This window comes from Phoenix dactylifera, chromosome 15, assembly GCF_051530095.1.
Source record: "Phoenix dactylifera cultivar Ajwa chromosome 15, Ajwa_hap1_PhDact_Kaust_v1.1, whole genome shotgun sequence".
Classification (NCBI taxonomy): Eukaryota; Viridiplantae; Streptophyta; class Magnoliopsida; order Arecales; family Arecaceae; genus Phoenix; species Phoenix dactylifera.
In genome coordinates, this window is record NC_143204.1 from 24,624,741 (window position 1) to 24,645,188 (window position 20,448).

General features: G+C 38.2%; 2 protein-coding genes across 22 annotated transcripts; both read left to right on the top strand.

The window, feature by feature from the left end:
* The first annotated feature begins 5,800 nt into the window (after positions 1-5,800).
* On the top strand, positions 5,801-17,205 carry LOC103711547 (inositol-pentakisphosphate 2-kinase IPK1). 21 transcript variants are annotated; one of them, XR_015973480.2, is made up of 10 exons: positions 5,808-6,128; positions 7,559-7,663; positions 8,204-8,407; positions 9,758-9,902; positions 11,428-11,468; positions 11,592-11,702; positions 12,056-12,649; positions 13,156-13,378; positions 14,107-14,148; positions 16,983-17,205. XR_015973480.2 is itself a non-coding variant. In XM_017843922.5 (9 exons), the coding sequence occupies exons 2-9, from the start codon at positions 7,562-7,564 to the stop codon at positions 13,321-13,323; spliced, it is 1,215 nt and encodes a 404-aa protein (XP_017699411.2). In that variant the 5' UTR covers positions 5,808-6,128; positions 7,559-7,561; the 3' UTR covers positions 13,324-13,615. The 21 variants fall into 21 exon arrangements, 11 of the variants coding, with proteins under 11 accessions (XP_008795950.2, XP_017699411.2, XP_017699409.2 ...); XR_015973481.2 differs by having other exon boundaries at positions 16,986-17,205; XR_015973482.2 differs by lacking the exon at positions 14,107-14,148 and adding an exon at positions 16,811-16,900.
* Positions 17,206-17,707: 502 nt separating this feature from the next.
* Positions 17,708-20,233, top strand: LOC103711582 (heavy metal-associated isoprenylated plant protein 2-like). Its single transcript, XM_008797794.4, has 2 exons — positions 17,708-18,847; positions 19,268-20,233. Exons 1-2 carry the CDS (start codon positions 18,763-18,765, stop codon positions 19,543-19,545), a joined length of 363 nt encoding a protein of 120 aa, XP_008796016.1. The 5' UTR covers positions 17,708-18,762; the 3' UTR covers positions 19,546-20,233.
* Positions 20,234-20,448: the final 215 nt, after the last annotated feature.

A 20,448-nucleotide genomic window follows, 5' to 3' on the forward strand; every position in this document is an offset into this window, starting at 1 on the left:
CCAATCTTCTTCTTATAGACCCATTTGCAACCTATAGGGTTAACACCTTCTGGTGCATCAACCAAAGTCCATACTTGGTTGGTATACATAGAGTCTATTTCGGATTTCATAGCTTCTAACCATTTGTTAGAGTCATTACTCATGATAGCTTCCGAATAGGTCAGAGGATCATCATTTTCGATGATGTGGGCTTCATCATTCTCAATGATAAACCCATACCTCTTAGGTGCATTTCGCACTCTATCTGACTTTTGGAGAGGAGATGTGTGTTGTGGTTGTACTTCATCAATGGGTACATTTGGTTGAAGAATTTCTTGTGTTTCTATTTGTAGGTCTTGAACTTCATTAAGTTCAATTCTTCTTTCACTGCCCTTTTCTAAGATAAACTCTTTTTCTAAGAAAGTGGCATGCCTACTAACAAATACCTTTTGTTCAGTAGGGTGATAGAAGAGATATCCAATACTTTCTTTGGAATAACCTATAAATGTACATTTATCTGATCTAGCACTTAGCTTATGTCCAAAATTTCTTTTGACATATGCTTGGCAGCCCCATATTTTAAAATATTTAAGATTGGGCTTTCTACCTCTCCATATCTCATATGGAGTACTAGATACAGATTTTGAAGGTATCCTGTTTAGCACATATGTAGCAGTTTCTAAGGCATAACCCCAGAAGGAAATAGGAAGATCTGTAAAGCACATCATGGACCTTACCATATCTAATAGAGTACGATTCCTCCGTTCAGCTACACCATTTAGTTGTGGCGTATACGGAGGTGTCCATTCAGAGAGAATGCCCTTTTCTTTAAGATGATTTAAAAATTCACTAGAAAGGTATTCACCTCCTCGATCAGATCGAAGGATTTTAATACACTTTCCGGTTTGTTTTTCAACCATACTTTGATACTCTTTAAACTTATCAAAGGCTTCGTATTTATGTTTCATAAGATACACAAATCCGAACCTTGATAAATCATCAGTGAATGTGATGAAGTAAGAGTATCCACCTCTAGCTGGAGTTGTCATAGGACCACATACATCTGTATGTATAAGTCCTAATAACTCACTTGCCCTTTCTCCATGTCCAGTGAATGGAGACTTGGTCATTTTTCCCATAAGACAAGATTCACAAGTTCCTAATGATTCATAATCATAAGGATCAAAGAACTCTTCTTTGTATAACTTGTTAATTCTTGATTCACTTATGTGACCAAGTCGGCAATGCCAAAGGAGGGTATTATTCACTTCCTCTCTCTTTCTTTTATTGCTTTTATTAATATGAAAGACATTGTCATTAAGTAATAAAACTAGAAGACCATTTTCCATAATGCCATTGCAAAGATGCTTATTAGAAAAATAAATAGAGCAACCATTGCCCTTTCCATTAATTTCAAAACCTTTCTTTAACAACAAAGGAATGGAAATTACATTTCTAATAATTTTGGGCATATAATAACAATCTTCTAATTGTAGGAGCTTTCCCGAAGGCAATTCCAAGTTGTAGGTTCCAACAGCTTCAGCCTGGATGGACTCTCCTCCAGCGCCATACAGCTCGAAGTCACCTTTCTTCAAAATTTTAATTTTCTGTAGTCCATGCAAAGATTTGCAAATGTGAAAACCACAGCCGGTATCCAATACCCATGAATTTGAATTTGAAGAACTTAATGACAAGTTGGCATGTAACATAAACATACCTTTTGATGCAACTCTTGCATCGGTCTTCATACTTGCAAGAAAACTCTTGCAATTCCTTTTCCAGTGGCCAGCTTTGCCGCAATGAAAACAGGTACTTGATCCGGAGTTTTTCTTTTCTTTTTTCTTTTTGATGCTACTCTTGGGGTTCAATCGTTTCTTAGAACCCTTATTTCCCGATTTCCTCATAGAGGTGCTATTTATAAGAAGGAGTGGACCTTTATCCTTCTTAATATGCCCTTCAGCTGTTTTGAGCATATTTAACAACTCGGGGAGGGAGGTGTTCAGCTTGTTCATGTGAAAGTTCACAACAAACTGAGAGAATGAATCAGGCAGTGATTGCAGGATCAAATCCTGACTGAGCTCACTATCCATAGCAAAACCTAATTGACTTAATCTGGTGATCAAGTCTATAACCATAAGAACATGGTTTTGCACTGAAGTTCCTTCATTCATTCTAGCACGGAACAACTGCTTAGATATCTCATACCTAGCAGTCCTGCTTTGTTCTCCATACAACTCTTTTAAATTGAGAAGTATGGATTGAGTGTCCATGCCTTCATGTTGCCTCTGTAATTCATTGTTCATAGAGGCAAGTATGATACATTTGACAGTCACACTGTCATTTTTCCACATCTTATGTGTGGCAACCTCCTCTTCTATAGCATCATCCCCTAGATCTCCAAGATCAGGGGTTTCAAGTATATAGGAAATTTTCTCCTGAGTGAGTACTATCTTTAAATTCCTCAACCAGTCCACATAGTTTGGTCCGGTCAACTTGTTGGCATCTAAGATGCCTCTTAGTGAAAGTGAAGAAGCCATTTAATAATTCTACATATGCAAGAACAAAACTAATATAAGCAGACCAATCATGATGACATGTTTGCAACTAGATAAGGACTTTAATCTAATTTGTCTCCTACTATTTTTATCGAATATCATAGCCCTCCCCTATGATAAACGTGAAAATATAATTTTTCTTAGTAGGGTTGAGATCCTAATTCATCATAAAAAGCCTTGTGTTTACACAACAAACTCTTATGAGTTCAAAGGTAGGAAACTCTTTCCAATTGCATCTCATGCAATTCTCAACTTTATCTTGTCCTCTTAAAATACTTATTGCCTTGTGTTAGCACAGCAAACAATAATATTTTAGTTAAGTCAAACCCTTCATTTCCATATAGTCATATTCGAATAATATTGCCCTTGTGGTTGCACAACAAGGCAATATATTAAAATATGCCATAAGCATCTTAATGCACCAAGACAGTATAACATCAGTCCCCATTGCAAGTCTTGTGTTAGCACAACAAACTAGCATGGATCTTGACATAATAATATCGAGGCATGAAGGAAGGCTATCAATAGTGTTATATCAATATTAAGCTTATCCATAATAGGCAATCAAACAATTGGCCAGGTAAGCAGGTGGGAGGCTCCCCTTACTCAGAGAGTAAGGTCCTAATTAAGTAACCACCTTTAGTGCTTTCCTTAGACACCAATTAGATTAATTGTTCTAGAATGGGTTAGCTCAAAGTTTTTCAACACTATGACTTAATATAATTTTTATTGAGGGCTTACTAGTCTCTAGCACATTCTTTAATTGTAACATACATTTAACATGTCTAAAATAAACTATTATGCATCATGGCTATCTCATAGCATGTATAAATCATAAGCAATTAATTAACATGCTTCAACATATTTTCATATGGAAAATTTCATATCATGATATTTTATTACATAACATATCATATATTAATCATACATTTCAACATTTCTCTAAGCATATGACATTACTATCTCATAGTAAATTAATAATCATACATCATACATAATTATTTGATTGAACCAATTAAGGATGGCTCTGATACCACTGTAGGGTTTTAGCATGTTATAATGCGCAGCGGAAGCTAGGGATTTTAAAAATTTCTTAATAAAGTCCCTATGCATGAAACCCTTTTAAGCCTAGATCACCTTAATGATTACAATCAAATGATATAAAATAAATGCAGAATTAGTAGAATACCTCAAACGTTAATCCAAAGTGTACAATCTCCACGAGGCGTCCAAGTGTCCGCCCTCCAATGGTGATCTCAGGTCATAGGATCAGTTGCACAACTCCCACTAAGAGAATCATCTTTTGACATGTAAGTAAAATTTCATAAGATTTCTCTTTGTAGGTCAATTCAGTAAACTCATTCCTCTAATGAGCACCCACATCTTTGTATTAGTGTCTCCACACAAATGATTGTGAGATCAATCATCCTCTGCATCGAGCATACATAAGACATGCCAGTCTTTCCGGTAATCATTGATCCCCGACTCAATGTACCAATGACTGGGAATATTTAAGATTAGGATTTTAGGATTTTAAGTCTCACTAGTATGATCTCATCATAGTCTTAAAACCATTGTCCTAAACTAAGGAGTTTATCATAAATATAATCAACAGCATATGATAAAACATAACGCCTTTATTCATATTTAAATGTCATGTACATGATTTGGACAAATCAAAAGAAAAAACCTTTCGCAATACATATTGCAATTGGCTTGTAGGGCATCTACTCTTTCAAGTTACCAAACAGCAAACAGCTTTTTATAAATGCTCTGCTTCAGACAACTCTACTTCCAACAGCTCTACTTTCAAAAGCTCTACTACCAACAGCTTTCCCAAACAGGACCGTTGCTGTAGCGGTAAAGAGCAAAGTGGGCTTGGAACTCTAGAGATGGTACAGAAGGGCATTTTTGGAGAAGGGGAGGTGATTGGGAGCCGGGGCTATTATAAGATTCCTGTCCATGATCCATTCAACGGGTCTATAAGCTGCATGTTACATTCAGTCAGCCATATAATGCATGACGAGCAATAAAGCCGCACTGCACAGCAGTTTTTGAATAAATTTTGTAGGAAAATCATGAAGCAATACTCATGAAATTGATATAATGTTGATAGCTGCATCACTTAATAAGCCAAAGGAATATTTTTTTTGTCAGAACTTACCGTTGCCTCGAACCAAAGGAATGTAGTTTCTTTGCTAGAACACACACACACACACAGAGAGAGAGAGAGAGAGAGAGAGAGAGAGAGAGAGAGAGAGAGAGAGCATTTACCGTGTTGAATGGAGTTAGTTTACCTTGTACGTGGTCTTTCTTCTTCTTCTTCTTCTTCTTCTTTTCTTTTCTTTTTTTTTTTGGTACAACAGCTACTTACTTTACTTTAGTGTAGGAGCAACCAACAGAATCAAGACCTATAATCTGGCTCAGGGGCAAGGGAGGGGGGCCACGATTTGCAGGTAGTTTTCTGCGTAGGTTAATAAAGTCATGGTCAACAATATTGATAAAAGTACAATTCAATTGTAAGATTCTTTGTTGCTGTTAGCTTTGTTTATGAAAAGCAACTAATAATGCTTCAATGCGAAAGGGCTAAATAATCGAAGCATCGATGCTTTTGCAGGAGTGCCCTCTCTAAAAGTTCCGTACGAACGTGCTTTTTTGGGCTTGAGCCAATAACTTTGTTAGGAGCGATGAAGAAGGCCCATCAGAAATGTGATATAAATTGGCTAGCTGTGATTCACCTTCTTTAAAAAAATGTCACCTTGAAACTAACATTATTTGTCTTAAAATTTTGAGAGCCACATGCAACTTGACTTTTACAATTTTCCCAATAATAGATAGAAGAGTGAATCTGTTGAATCTGGATATATTGCAAGATTAAGTGAGGGAATACTAATTAATTGCTGAGCCAATTAATTGTCGAGGTCAGACCAAGTAGCCTTAATACCTTGGTCCCAGCAAAAAGGAAATAATTTGGGCCTGGGCTCAATTATTTTGTCGGTAGCTCAAATCAATGCGATCCTGGCCCACTCTAGATAAAATGCTTGTGCACGGATGACGAACGCAGGTCCAATTGAAGGCTAGCCCATCTCATATTGACGTGGACCGCAATGGCAAGCAGTGAGTGAATTAACCCAACGCGGAGTTACGTCTGCTTTCTATCCAATTGGAGGAAATATATATATATATATATATATATATATATATATATATATATATATATATATATATATATATATATATATATATATATTTGTACACGGATCCATGGGCTCCACCTGAACAGGCGGCTGCCGGCCCCACCCAATTTCCTCGATGCGGGCGCCGCCTTGACGGCGGGACTTTTTTCTCCTCCCCATCCCCACACCAGTTCAAGGCAAAGCCAGATCCCCCATCGCCCCTCCTCGTCCTCTCTGATCCTCCTCCAACGCTATCGTCTCCTCGCCACCGATCGTCGGTCCCTTTCTTGGCCTTCGAGCCACCGATCGCCGATCCGCCGCTCGGCCCCGTCTCCACTGATCTCCTCCTCTGCCGAATCCCCCTGGTCCTGCCGATCGGCGGTCGCCGATTAGTCGTGGATTGGGGTTCGTCGGGTGGGTAAGAATTCCACTTCTGTCTCCTTTCTCTTCGAAAACATTACTCCTCTCTTGTATTTCTTATCTGTTTTGGTTCCAGTTCTTCTCTAATTTCCCATCAGAACACTAATATCTCTCTCGCTCTGATTTCCTCCAACCCATCCTCTCCTGCACTCGCGGTTCTGCTCCTTCCCCGAGTAGCTGAATCCTAGCCCGTTTGACTCCTCGCCGAGCTCGCGCTGCGTGCAGGAAGGAGGCGGAGCCCCTTATCGTTTGTAGTCCCACGCCTCCTGCAAGCTTTTCGACGAAGTGCCCACGAGAGAACCGTGAGCTTTTTGACGAAATGCGAGATGAAACACCAGCTGCGTTTCCCAAAGATGCAAATGGGCCCGGGCAAAAGATCGGCAAAAGTTTCGATAGGGCCCAAACAATATAAGTTGGCCTGCAGGTCGGCCCATTTCCACGTCATGGATCAATGCCTGCCCAAATCCTTCTAGTTATCGGGCACTAGTCCCAACCATTCTTTTCTTAGCGTGTTTGGATTCAGGTTTGATCTTATTCGTATTGCCCCGAGTCGGATCGCGGTTCGTGCCCGTTTCCATCTGTGGGCTCGTTTGGTTCGCGGAAAGCATTTTCCTTCCTAGGAATATGATTCCTGGGAAACAAATTTCTAGGAAGAGGATGCCTAGGAAAGTACTTTTGGCATGTTTGGTTGACCATGGAAAAGTGACAAATTTCCAAGATGCTTATGTTTGGTTGGCCATCCACTTTCCTAGGAAAGTTATATATAATTCCTATTATGCCCTTAATAAAAATTAGGTTTTTAATGCCTCTTTAATGCTTCTTTAATGCTGAAGGGACTTTTTGGGAAAAAGTAAAAATGGAGTGATTCCCGCCTCATGGGAAAGTAACTTTCTCATGTTTCTCATGGGAAAGACTTTCCCATGAAATGTGGGAATCACATTCCCATGGGAATACAACTTTCCCTTCTCTCTTTTTTGAAAACTCCAACCAAACAAGAGGCATCTCATTACTTTCCCGTTGACCACACTTTCCTCCCTTCTTTTCCCGCGAACCAAACGAGCCCTGTGTTCTTGTTAGTTCCAGTCCATTCAATTACCATGATTGCTATAGTATGATCATTAGACATAAGTAATTGATGCAAGGCTGTGGGCCCATCAGGGTTGGGCGTCGATAAAAAGCTGTGGAAGGAACCACCTGACCAAAGGCGTCAACGTGTCAGTGTGGTAGGGAGTTCTCTGTAGACTCCTCGTATGGAGTCAGAATTGCTGACCGAAGTTGTATGAGGCCCATTAGTAGGAAGTGGATTGTTGACGTAGTAGTGCAAGCCTAACTCTAGCTACGTAGATTTTTCTTTTTAAATTCAATAAATGCAGTATTGATCTCACTAAATTTAGTAATAAGTCTAGATACATTTCTATTTCATTATAGGATATGGCAATGGTATTAGGAGCTGAAGACGCAAAGGATTGGATTTATAAAGGAGAAGGAGCTGCCAATGTTGTCCTGAGCTATCGTGGTTCTTCTCTCTTCTTGGTAAAGTGTTTTCAAAGTAATTCATCTGAACTAATATGAATAAGTAGCATTTCAGGCATTATACTTAAATTGATTCGAATATACTTCTGTGAAGTTATTTTCCTAGCCTGTCACTAATTTACCGAGCTGCATTCTGATCACATATCATTTTCTGTGTAGCATTTGCAACTCGTTAAAATTTGTTCATCATGTTTAATGTTTGATGGGCCAATAGTATATTTTGTAAATGGCGGCATGATGGGTTTTACTTTCTTTGTAGTTAACTTTTTCAAGGACAAAAAATCTTCCTTTCGGAATTTGGTAGATATCATCTTTGTAGTTTTGCTATTAAATTTCTTTTTGTTTACTCTTTGATGATTTATATTGTTATAAATAGAACTAAAATCTAAAAATCGTAACCACTATAATTTCAGGTAAACAAGAGTCAATAAAATTATTTGGTACAAGATTTCCTTTCCCCTTATTAGTGCGTTATATTCTTATTTATTCATTTTTGTTGCTGACCTGGTGACGGGTGTATTTTGGTGGCTTATGAGACAGCTTGGAAAAGTATTACGGATACAGAAGGTTCCAAAAGGCTCAACCCACTCTGTGAATGGATGTGCAGTCCTATCTGGGCATGAAAAACTTCTTTGGGGTGATGTTGAAGAACTTGTAGAATCCAAATCAAGAGATATTGCTATGCAAAATTATATCAAGTATGTGATGAGTCATATGTTAGGCCCCAAGTATATAGATGACATGGTATGATATTTATGTTCTATGTCGTAGTTTTTTTTTTAAATTTTATTTTAACTGCTAGCCTTTTATCAGTCTTCCTCGTTCCATTACCTTTATAATTGTTGTATTAAACATCAGACTGAAACTGTTAATGTATCACCATCTAATGCCAAACTTTTTCTGTCTACAATATGTGGTAAAGATGCTTTCTGTACTTGATTCTAGGACTTGAAGGATTTTGAAATTTTCTTTTCTTCTTTTTTGGGCACGCGTGGGGTGGGGTGGGGGGCTTGAATGGTAAAGATCAGTGTAATTTGCTTGAGTTGTTGAAGGTAATGCATTTATCAGAAAAGTGTAAATTGCATATCTTATAGGACTCTTTAGTTGTTAAGCCTTTCCTTTTGGTTTCATGGTGTTTAATATATAATAGTCATGAGGTGAGAAAGCAATTTATAGTTTATAATGTTAAAATAGATTATCTTGTTTATTTTTTTTCTGAGTTAGAAATGCTCTAAAACCGAACATCCATGACTATTGGGATATTTGTCAAACAATTTACCCAAATGATTATTTGGTCCTTGTAATCTTTATTTTTTGTTAATGTAAGATGGTTGATGGCATTTTGCTAAGCTAGGTTTGGAAAATGAAGTTTCAGATTTCCAATTTTGGTTTTGGCTGAGCCAAATGACTTCTAGTTTTGGTAGTTTCTGCAGTTGCAGTTGAAAACCAAACAAAAAACTCAATTAAAATTAGAAGAAAAGGATACCTGATAAAGAAAAATGGACTGAATCTAGAAAATAAATAGACATCACTATTGGAGGTATATAATCTGCCGATCCACATGTTTTGTCATAGCTTCACTCACGGCCTGCTGGTGGATCTTGGGCCTTTTTATGATTATCAGCAAGTCTTTCCATATATTCAGGAATCAATTACATGGCAATATCTATAAAATATTAGTTTTCTAATTACTAATCAAGATCATACTCAATTTTGAACTGGTTTAAATGAGCCTTCAATGAGTAAACAACATTACTCTATCCAAAAGGGAAATGAAAAGAGGAAATAATGATATCGCATCTCATGATGGCAAATGATGGATCCCCCACCCCCACCCCGCCACCAATCATGAGAAAAAAAGCCCTCACACATGCACATGCACATACACATACACATACATATTAAATTTAGGAGTTTAGCTTTTCATTTAAGATCATGGTTCTGCGAATTCTCTTGACTATCTTTCATATATCACCTATCGGTCTCAGTCTTTGAGACAAACTATCTATCATTTCCTGCTCCATTTTCAAGTTGAAGCTCGATTATTTCTGTTTGATCATATTATTAAGTAACAATTTCCTTTTAATATGGCAGATTCGTGTCACTGTGTGTAGGGAATTTTTGGAGTCCATTAAAAAGAATGTCCATGATCAGCGTCCTGCCTGGCGAATTGATGCTGCTGAAGTTGATGCCTTATGTGATTCTGCATTTCTTATTTCTGACCATTCACTTTTCACTGGTAAAGTCTAATTCTCAAAATTCTAGATCTTTTGCATATAAAGCTAGTACTGATATTATATAACAGATGAACTTGAAAGCATGTTAGTCAGGGGGCACATCTTTTAAAGAGTATTGCAGGCAGATAAGAAACTAGACAAGTTGCTCATCCATTTAATTGTTCTTACAAGAGAATATTCCTGAATATGTTTGTCAACTACTCGTTCTGTAAAATGTGTAGCATTTCACTTGGACAATGGCTAAGTATGTGGAATTTTTTATATTGTAAAATGTAAATGTTCTTGAGGGAAACTCTGAGAATAAAAAGCTGCCATGCACCACAAAGTCCCTAGTGACTAAGATTTCTATCTTAAAAGAAAAAAAACTGATGGTGAGATAATAGAAACTCTGCTGATTGGTAACATAACCCGTTAAGAGTTGATTGAAGCTTTATGAATTATGGATAATATTACTTGCTTGAAATTTTTGTTACTTTGGGAAGCTTTGCTCGCACATGCATTTGCATGCATGCATACTTTGCTCACACATATATATCCATAAATGTATTCAGAGAGAGTTGAGTGAATCCAACTTGGAGGGGCAGACATGAGCACAGATTACATTGTGGGCCATCAAAATAAGAATTCACACAATCAATCATGATCTAAAATATCTAAAATGTAAAAATCGAAAAACAAATGTTTTGTTGGGTTTGGATCATCTTTTGAAGGTCTGAACTGGACAAGAGGAGAGAATTCATTCTTGTTTGGTTGTTTTGATTTGTCTGTTGTTTTCTTAACTGACTTGAACTCACTCTAATTAGGGCCTTCTATAGCTATAGAAAGTACTTTTAAGAATGTTTTCAATTCCATTTTCAGTCTTTTCAAATGGAAATTGAAATTGTATACGCCGGTTGACCCCCCTTCGGCCTATGGCCTCGTCCCCCTCGGGGGGATTGGTTACAAGTTTTTAAAGGAAAGTCTTCGTTTCGTTCGGCTTGGAAAGCCTCACTTCACTTCTTTTCAACCAGAAAGCTACTGCGTTCCTCGGCAGACAAATAGGTAGAACAACATCATCTAATTTAAGAAAAAAGCCTTAGGCAACGAAAAAGAAATTGGAAGAGATTACTCAGACAGAGGGACCAGCCACATTGGACCCTGTTTGCAGAAAGAGGTTAGATGTCCTGCACAGCTGGCTATTCAAAGACATAATTTTACTGATAATTGATTCCAGGTTCTGGTACTAGCCTAATCGCTTTGTTCAATTCTGCACCTATGTTTTTCCTCAAGTTCAGTCCATTTTTGTTCTGTTCTTTTATATTATGTTTTCACAATTTTTGCACTCCTGTTATCAACATCTTTCTAGTCTTTAACTTTTTAACACTAGTCAGCCTCTAATATGCTAATATCAATAGTTATAGGAGCATATTGATGCTTGCATCATCATTTGCATGGTATAGACTTTGGGGGTTTCTCTAGATCTATGATATGGATGTCTAGTAATATGACCCAAATAGTGTGTTTATAATATTTTCAGCATTACCTCAGGTACTCCTAGAGTGGAGTTGTGTGTTGCAGTAGAAATAAAGGTGCTTCTCTATGACCAGTATTTGTTTTTGTTCTAGTTCTAGTTTTTTGTTCTTTTTTCTGAGCTTCATGTGTTAATTTTTGGTTTTGCTGCTTTTTTTGCTTTACATGTTTGAGTGGTTCAGCCAAAGTGTGGATTTCTCCCATCTTCGGAATTCATAACCAAGGCAAATGCTATTAAGAAGTCTGTAACACGATTTAGGATGCATCAGTTTCTGAAACTTCATCAGGGAGAGGTATATATCTATTCAATTAACATACCAGTATTTTAACTCCAGTTACTATTAAAGCATTATCAGGTATTATAGTGACTTTTTGATAATAGCATTTTGCTGATGACATGCCAAGTGCTGCTTATCACTTTCCATCAACCAAATATTTTGGTACTAACTTTTGTTTTCGTTATTCTTTATGACCTTATAATTGTTCCATGTCGCTATCTCATTATTATAACCAGTGCATGCCACCTAATTGTTCAAACAAGTATCCTTCGCATCATATTGTGACAAGGCTTATATTAACAGTCTTTTGTTTAAAAAAATTTTGAGAATCAGATTTAATCTCAGACACATAGCACTTCATATTTCAGATATCAAAGGTAAGTGAATATAACCCACTTGATCTGTTCTCTGGATCAAAAGACAGAATATATCAGGCCATGACAGCACTATTTGCAACGCCTCAGAACAACTTCCGTATATTCTTGAATGGCTCTCTCATTTTTGGGGGCTTGGGAGGTGGCATGGACAGTTCAGCTGTTCGGTCTCATGAAACAAACACGGCTATCGAAGATCTGATCAAGGTCAGTGGCCTACAGTTACCAAGCTTCCTTGAACTCGTTTCAGAGACGATTTTTAGTTCTGGAGTACTAGATCAGCTTCTAGCAACTCAAAAGCTTGATGTTCTTGACATAGAAGGTGCTATTCATGCTTACTACAACATTATATCTCAGCCTTGCATGGTGTGCAAAAATTCAGGTGATCCAGAACTCTTGGATCAGTATTCCTCGCTACATTCTCTTCCTCTTGAGAAAAGGCTGAAAATCGTAAGAGATTATCTAATAGCTTCTACAGCAAAGGATTGTAGTCTGATGATCAGCTTTAGACCTGTAGACAGCGGAAGTACAGGATCTGGTTATAATTCCATATTTCTTGAATCATCTAATCAAAGCTTTGAATACAAGGTATATATACCCATCTTTAGTTTCTCCTTTCATTTTGGAGCTTTATTATGAGATGATATGCACATACCCTGAGTCAATAGGCTGTCATCAAATTTGTCAAGCAATGAAGTATCTGTTACTTTGCTTAATCGAACTTTGTATTGCTGTCAAGTTTTGCTTATACGACAGTGCATGTTGTGCATTTTATGTGCTATTGCACATTTATGTAGTATTATAAGTGTCAAATTACTGTATGGTGTCCGTTGCTTACCTTGCTGCACTTTGTTTTATGTTTTAGCCAATGCAATATGGAATAGTTTTTTCATTTCTCATCTAATGTTAAAGCACAGTAACTGTGCTGTTTTTCTTAAAAAATTGGAAAGGATAAAAGTTATTAAAAAAATGAGTCTATTCTGGTAGCATTTAGACGTCTTCGCCTCTTTGTTAAATAGACATGGAGCAGGCATTTTTTTTAACGGGTTATCTGAGCAATTTCACTACCCAAGTTATTTTAACCTTTTCTGCAGGCACGCTTCATTGACCTGGATATGAAACCTCTGGAGAAAATGGTTCATTACTATGAGTTAGATCAGAAGATTGTGAACTTCTATATGAAGAGTGATGACCCGGGAGGAACTCCATACGATTCAACAACTCGAGGTACCAAGGTCAGGAAGATTCAATATCATCAATGAGAAAAGTCCCGACTTCAAAAACTGTAGGAGTGTCTGTCCAAAAAAAGAAAAAAAGGTTAGTTGAAGTATCTCCTATATGGTGTATTTTGGTCAATTTCTGTTATGGCCCCTCAATTTTTAACATTACCTGCCATGTCAGTGTATGTATTTATGGGTTAAATGACACGACAAATTGTGAGCTGTACTATCAGTAACATACATTCAAGACCAAGCGCTGCTTCATTGATGGAGTGGCATTCATGCATCCAAAACTTTCAATATCCTTTAGTAATACTTCCGCCTCATTCTGCTCTTTATTTTTCTTTACATCTTAGCTTGTTAGAGTATTAAAAGCATAGTTGTTTTGATTTTTATGATGATACTTGTTTCGTTTACTGTCGTCCAAATGCTAGTATTTTAACTCACTCCTGCTATGTTTCTTTTTTCAAGACCCACTTCCTCTTGAGCTATCTCCAAAGTGTCCACTTTTGTGGCTGAGGTTGCATCAGTAACTGTCATACTAGAAACCCCATTGCCTGATTATGATGAGCACTAATATTTCAGTTTGATTATTAAGGTATTGAAGGTCATGAATTGTGGCCAAACATTTATTGAAATGTAACCTTGTTCCAGTTCCTAACTCAAGAAAATGGAAAGAGAAACCCACGAGATCAGGCATCAGAATTTAGATCAGCTGAAAAACATGAGATATTAACTTGCTGACATGTGTAGTAACAGGCTCTCCTAGTGGAATTCTAATCCTGTTCGATGTTTAGTTCAACTAATTTCTTGCTTCTGTGGCAGGTAAGAAGACAGCCTCAGTTTATAGGCATACTAACATTAGAGGTATGAACTTGCTTCTGCTTGTTGGTTTTTGTATATTTCTGAAGAGATGATGAAACTCGTGAGAGTTTTCTGCTTGCTCTGGACCAAAGTGCATCATTTTTTTAAGGATGCTGGTCCTTTGAATCATGCTTATTGCTAAAAGCATGCGGTCTAGTGGTTGTTTAGTGATTTAATTAACTGAACCATTTTTGTTGTAGCATTAAACATTGTTGGCATAAAACATTGCCTATTTACATTGTACAAATTGTTTTGACAGTGGTAAAGTGTTATGGGCTTTTTGTGCCATTTGATTTAGGTGGCTTATTCCCACATCTTAAAGAAGAAAGTGACTAGAAACATTTTCCAGTTGATACAGCACCTAGTCACCTACTCTATGGACTAAGAAAGGGACTGCATAACCTCTATATGTAGCCCATTTAAAATGGTAGATTGCCAATTCTATGGGCAACTTGCTTGTTGGGATGGGACTATGCCTGATTGGAAAACTCATGCACAGGTCACCCTCCTAGCTGAAGATTAATGCTGGGGATTAGAAGGACCCGGATTTGTTGGATTCTGATTATGTAATTGCTCTATTAGATGATGCACCATAAATTTTGGGCAGAAGTGGCAAGTATTCATCATTCATCTTTGGGATAATGGTGATATGTCCATTTTTACAGTTTTATAATCAACTTATCATGATTTAGGTTCAGATCATATCATGGTTTGGCTTGTATGTATGAGATATGGGTTATCCCACTCATGTGGTGCACCTTATAAGATTTTTGATCAAAATTATGGAGATCTGGGGATTTGATAATATTGTTACCAAGTGAGGACCTAAATTCTCTTCAATTATGACGGGTGAATTGGCAGCTGACGCTGATTTATTGATCAAACAAGTAATTTTAGTAGATTCGAGAGTCACAATTAACCAGACTGTTTGATGAGCAAATTCTGGAGTGACCTGTGACAGAATTGTCCTTAAAACTGATCTCTCCAAAATATGATCAGAATATGATATTGATTTGATTATTATAAATCGATTGCTCCTTTAACAGCATCAACATGGGAGCCTGGTCATGTGAACCGGGTTCTACTGGATTTTCATCTGAGAAGCTCGGTATGGTTCGTCTTGTAAGGGGACACTTGATCAAGCTTGAAGTAGTCAGGTTTTTATTAAGTCCTTAGGACATACTCCCAGACTATTAGTTTGGCTTCGAGCCGAGGCATGAGACATTGGCATTTTAAAATTGCTTGACGGAAACCCATCTTGGTCCCTTCAGGCTAATCTTAGCTGTATGCTTTGACTTAATTATTGAGGTAATTTAATTCATGGATGACTGACAACAATACACTGCAAACCTTGTTTCCCCTTTCTGTGGAGAAAACAGTATGTTGCAGACAGTCTAGGCAGTGGCCAGTAGTCGTCACCTCTATTCGGTAGCACATATCAGTAAATGCTTGTACAGTAACGCACATTAAATGCCAAGCAAGATTTCATAGATGACCCATTAAAGAACCTTCTGCCCGACATTAGCTTCTCTGTTCCCAACTTGTCCCATCCCTTCAATTCGGCTTCAACTAATCTCCAATCATGTTGCTTCTATAGATGATTCAGCAGAACCTGCAAGGCGCATAAAACAGAACCTAATCAAAGGGAAAGGTAATCTAGAGGAGCTGAAAGAAAGAAAAGAAATCCAAGGAGGAGGAGGCTTTATTAATACTGACATTATAGGATCTCAAACTTCCATCTCTTCCATGCCACCTGACAATCTTCAACTAAAAGCATGTCAAAGGTCCACGTATTAATCTATAAAATTCTTTTTTTCCCTTCTTTATTTTTTCGCCAGGAATGCCAAGCAGATATCCATTTTGTTCTTCTTTTCTCCTATATTGCTGGTTTTGTTTTGGTTCAATCTGGTTTTCGCATGCTGTATACATGTTTGTCGATGAAAGCAGTAGTCTCAGTATAAATTTCCATTCCTTCATAAATGTTGTAAGTTGTGCTATTTGGTGTTGCACAAAACTGATAGTGTCAGTGGATATGTTATGTACTAAGCGGAAGAAGAAGGTTATGAAGTTAGTTGCAGGGATTGAAGGCATGAGTTCCATCATCCTTGATCCTTCTATAGGATTGGTGACAGGAAGTCAGCACAATTTATTAGAATAGGTCCACCCAAGGAAGAGAAGATGCATGAAAAGAAAGATACCAGTCCTTGTCTGCCGAAGACTTGTCAGAAGTGTAATGTATGGTATGTGATTGGGGAGGATGATTATAACTACTGCTCCATTTCGTTAAGTGATAAGCCAAAAATAGAAATCAGCCGATTTGGGAATTATTTGGGAACTTTACAATGGAGTAGGTCTCCCTGTTGCCTAAGTATCATGCTATGTTTTCGGATATATTTGTCATGAAACCAGGATAGCAATTTTTAGAAACTTCATATTTGTTAAATTTGGTCAAAATGTCATACATTTGAGGGATTTTCATGTTTGTCTTACCGTATATTTTTTCCTTTTCTTTTAGTTATTACTTTTCAAACTTGTCGTTTGGGAGTATGAACAGGTTTCATGAATCCATTTAGTCTGGTTAAAAGTCATAATTGCAAAAAGGTAATGTTGAATAATTTTCCCTCAGTTTAGATCCTGTGCCTGAGAATTTTAATGCCTTTACCAGAATCGGACTTTGATGAAATGGTGTTCTGGGTTCTGGCATAGGTCTGCCTAGTCTGTGGAAACATGCCTGGTTGATTTATGTCAGATAAAGGTTTAGCTGAATTCATAGCCCCTTCGTCATTTCTCAGCAGGAAAGGTTTAGCTGAATTCATAGCCCCTTCGTCATTTCTCAGCAGGAAAAGCTGAAGACACGATATTCTAAAGCAACACGATGGAGTTGAAACCAGTGAAAACCATCCAAGCGAACAAAGCCCCAGATTGCTATTGGTGAAGGCCTAGATGTGTACTGAGAAAGCCTTCATCAACGAAAACGGCAATGGATTTATTTATTCATTTATTTTTTTTATGAAGGCCTCGATGACATGACCACTTCAACTAAACTGCCCGTTTCTTCTTTCGTTTTTTCTTACTTGGAACGAAAATGAGCCGAACCTCCACCGAAGAATTTTGAGAAAAAGTAGCAGGAGAAACGAAGCTACACGAGCGACCAAGTCAAATTCCTAGCAATGAACTGATGTTGCGTGAAGAGTGCCTAGGCGTTATTGGAAAGCAAGAAATGTACGAGTAAATGTACATCTGCCAACAGCTGGGTGTGGAATATATGCTGATATTTGGTGTTTAATGGAATCAATGCTCTCTCCTAACATTTTGCAAATTGAACTTCCCTTGGACATTTCATGATCGACAATAATGGGTTGCGGACAAAATAAACAAAATGAAGCTGCTAAATTTAGACCTTTAATACCTTGCCATTTGTTATGAAATGAGCTCAGTCTTTGTTCGGTGCACCGAAAGATAAATGTTCGATGAATGAAATGTTAATGCTGTTATTGGGTCGGAATCATCTCCAATTCGTGGTTGAGTGAGAGGTCCAGCCTTTCAATCACAGCTGTCTATGTATTAATCATGTAAGCTCCATATGGTATATGGACATCATCTTGATATTACATGAGATTCATTCGATCATGGAGGGATCGAGCCAGAATTGAAATCGAAATAGAATTTGAATACTAGGAAAGAATTCAGATTGAATTCTGGAGGATTGGGTATTTTCATTCCTCTCTGGAATCAAACAGAGAAGAATCTTTTCCAAGCAGCTGAAATGGAAGTTATTTATTCTCATTTTCATTTCCAAGCCTAACTGCCTCCAACCAAGCATGCCCTTAATAAATATGCCGGCATGTAGTAGGCTCAGCAGCTTAGGGCTTAGCCCAAATAGTTGGCATGTGGTATCTCGCCACTGTTCAAATCGGATGGAGGAGCTCTAGGACTTGCGAAGGATTCAATGTGGTGTAAGGACGACTGTGACTCAACGCACGTTATGAGAATTCGTGCGAGCTATCTGGAATAGACCTAGTCCAAGGTTGCGTGGGGACCTCTGAATATTGTTGCCTCAAAGGCTTACCGACTTTCGCCACATGAAAAGGGCTGACCCTCGAGACTATCTAAGGGCCACTTAAAACCATTTAATTTAACAACCTGCTGAGTTAATTTACCCAGTTCTTTTGAGAAGAAGTTAATTTACCTGCCACTTACCTGCCAAAAGTTGATGACGAATGTAATCTAAATCATGTATCCGGTATTCAACAACACGTACGTGTCGTGGACTTCTGATCACCATGCCGGAAGTTATGCTGGAAGGACGCCTTAAACCATGTTGCGACCGTTGCTGGTTTATGAACGCTGCAGCCTATCTATGGTTCCTTCAAAGCCAGGTGTCACATGCGCATCCCATAAGGAAACAAGTCATAGAGACACCTTTAAGCTTTTACAAAGAAGAGTTGCTAACCTCAAGGCTAATTGAATGGAAATAAGAGTTTAATAATGTATTGTAGGCCAGTGAAGATGACAAATGAGACCTTGCTGAGAAAGATCCTAATTAGATTTTTGGCCTTGGTCTATGAAACCACCATCCATTTCATTACCATCGTGAGCTTTCGGAATAGCTAATCCATGGTGAAGAGGACTGTGCTCAAGGTTGATCTCTCTTGCCAAAAGTGCAAGCAGAAGCTCGTACATGCCGTCTCGGGGCTAGAAGGTGGCATATATCTTCTAAAACATCTGGTTTTTTACTAGTCACAGATTCATTTAAGATCACTTGTCCCCTTCATGACTCCAAAGCTTCTACTCGTAGGCTTTTGCGCTCATTAAAAATAGCTTCTTATCAGTCGTTTTTGTACTTATGTCTGAATATTGTGGGAGTTAAGAAACCATACTCTCTCATAGCTTATGCCGAAAGATTGCTTTGCTTTTCTTTTCTGCAAATCGTGCGCTCCGTTAAAGTTCAGCCGGAATTTCTGGGAATCCGTTGGGCTATTAGGAATGATATGAACTACGTAACTTAAGAAGCTATTACTGTTGTATTACATGTTAGATGAGCACGAGCAAGGAACGGGAGAGCTTTGTCCTCCTCTTCTTGTCCTTATGATAGGCCCATGATGCTGTGACTTATTGGCAGGCGTTGATAAAATCGAGGTGGATGGTGCCAAGAGCACTCTAACAGTCACCGGTGATGCCGACCCCATCGAAGTGATTGCTCGGACGAGGAAGGTGGGAAAATCTGCTGAGGTGGTGAGCATTGGTCCGCCCCCGCCGCCGCCGCCGCCGCCGCCCAAGCTGGTGCAGGAGAAGAAACCTGAGCAACAGCAGACGATCATTCACATGCCCCCGGCATGCCCGGCGTGCCAGCAGATGGGAATCGGTGATGCCCAGCACTCGTCTTGCTCCATCCTGTGAAATGTGGCCATTTGCAAGTTGACGTTTATATTTCATTATCAAGTAGTTGGAGGGAAAGTTTGATCATGTATTATTGTTCATATTCTGTCCCTTATTTCTTTCCTGTAGAAACTATTTATGAATTGGTCCACGATTAAGCTTTAAAAAGTGAAGAAATCTATATGTTTTTTTGTTTTTTTTTGTTGTTGAAGTGGTGCTTCTTTGTCTGAGAAATTTATCATCAAAACATATGGATTGCAGACATACTTGTATATCGCTTCTGGCAGTCTCTATGGAGTCCGTATCAGAACTTAACAATTAAAGCCGTCATTTTGGCTCGGAGGACGACGAGTTTGCCAGTAAAACTGAAGCTGTCGTGGTCGAGGACTACTTGTTGAAGATCCCTAGTCTTAATGGAAAACTTAGCTAATGATTTGGATGTTGAGAGCTTCATCTTGCAGATAAAGCAGGCTTTGGAGCTCATGGAATCATCTCTGAAGATCATCTGCAGTTCAGTTAGGACGTGGACCTTCTAAACAGTAGATCATGGGTCCACCTGCAATGGTTAAACCTGGAAAACATTCATCATCCTATGTTTATAGAAGGCTTAGCTATAACTATTGAGTTGAGTAGAATTTGGGTTTAATTCCATCATTCAGGCATCAAAAACTAGTCCTGATCCAGTTCAGAGGATTTAACCCACTGAAGCTGTTGCATACGATCCCAAGAATCTGGAAGTGTTGCTCGAAGGCCAGGGTTTTCGAGTTGTCAAATTGGATAATCAGTTTTAGACTTGTCTTGAAAAAAAAAACAATTATAGTAATAAGTTTGTGAAAAAGTTAATTTACTTCCGTTGTTTTTGTTTCAGTATGGAAGTGCCATGAAAGACGTAATGCTTTTATTGCAAAATTTAAGAAATTAAGC

What these genes read in the sequence shown, in the direction of transcription:
- LOC103711582 (XM_008797794.4), top strand. Translation starts at nt 18,763, where the DNA reads ATGGTGAAGAGGACTGTGCTCAAGGTTGATCTCTCTTGCCAAAAGTGC. An exon ending in TGCCGTCTCGGGGCTAGAAG is followed by an intron (nt 18,848 to 19,267) that starts GTGGCATATATC and finishes ACTTATTGGCAG; the next exon opens with GCGTTGATAAAATCGAGGTG.
- LOC103711547 (XM_008797728.6), top strand. Translation starts at nt 7,562, where the DNA reads ATGGCAATGGTATTAGGAGCTGAAGACGCAAAGGATTGGATTTATAAA. An exon ending in CCAAGTATATAGATGACATG is followed by an intron (nt 8,408 to 9,757) that starts GTATGATATTTA and finishes TTAATATGGCAG; the next exon opens with ATTCGTGTCACTGTGTGTAG. An exon ending in GTGTTGCAGTAGAAATAAAG is followed by an intron (nt 11,469 to 11,591) that starts GTGCTTCTCTAT and finishes TGAGTGGTTCAG; the next exon opens with CCAAAGTGTGGATTTCTCCC.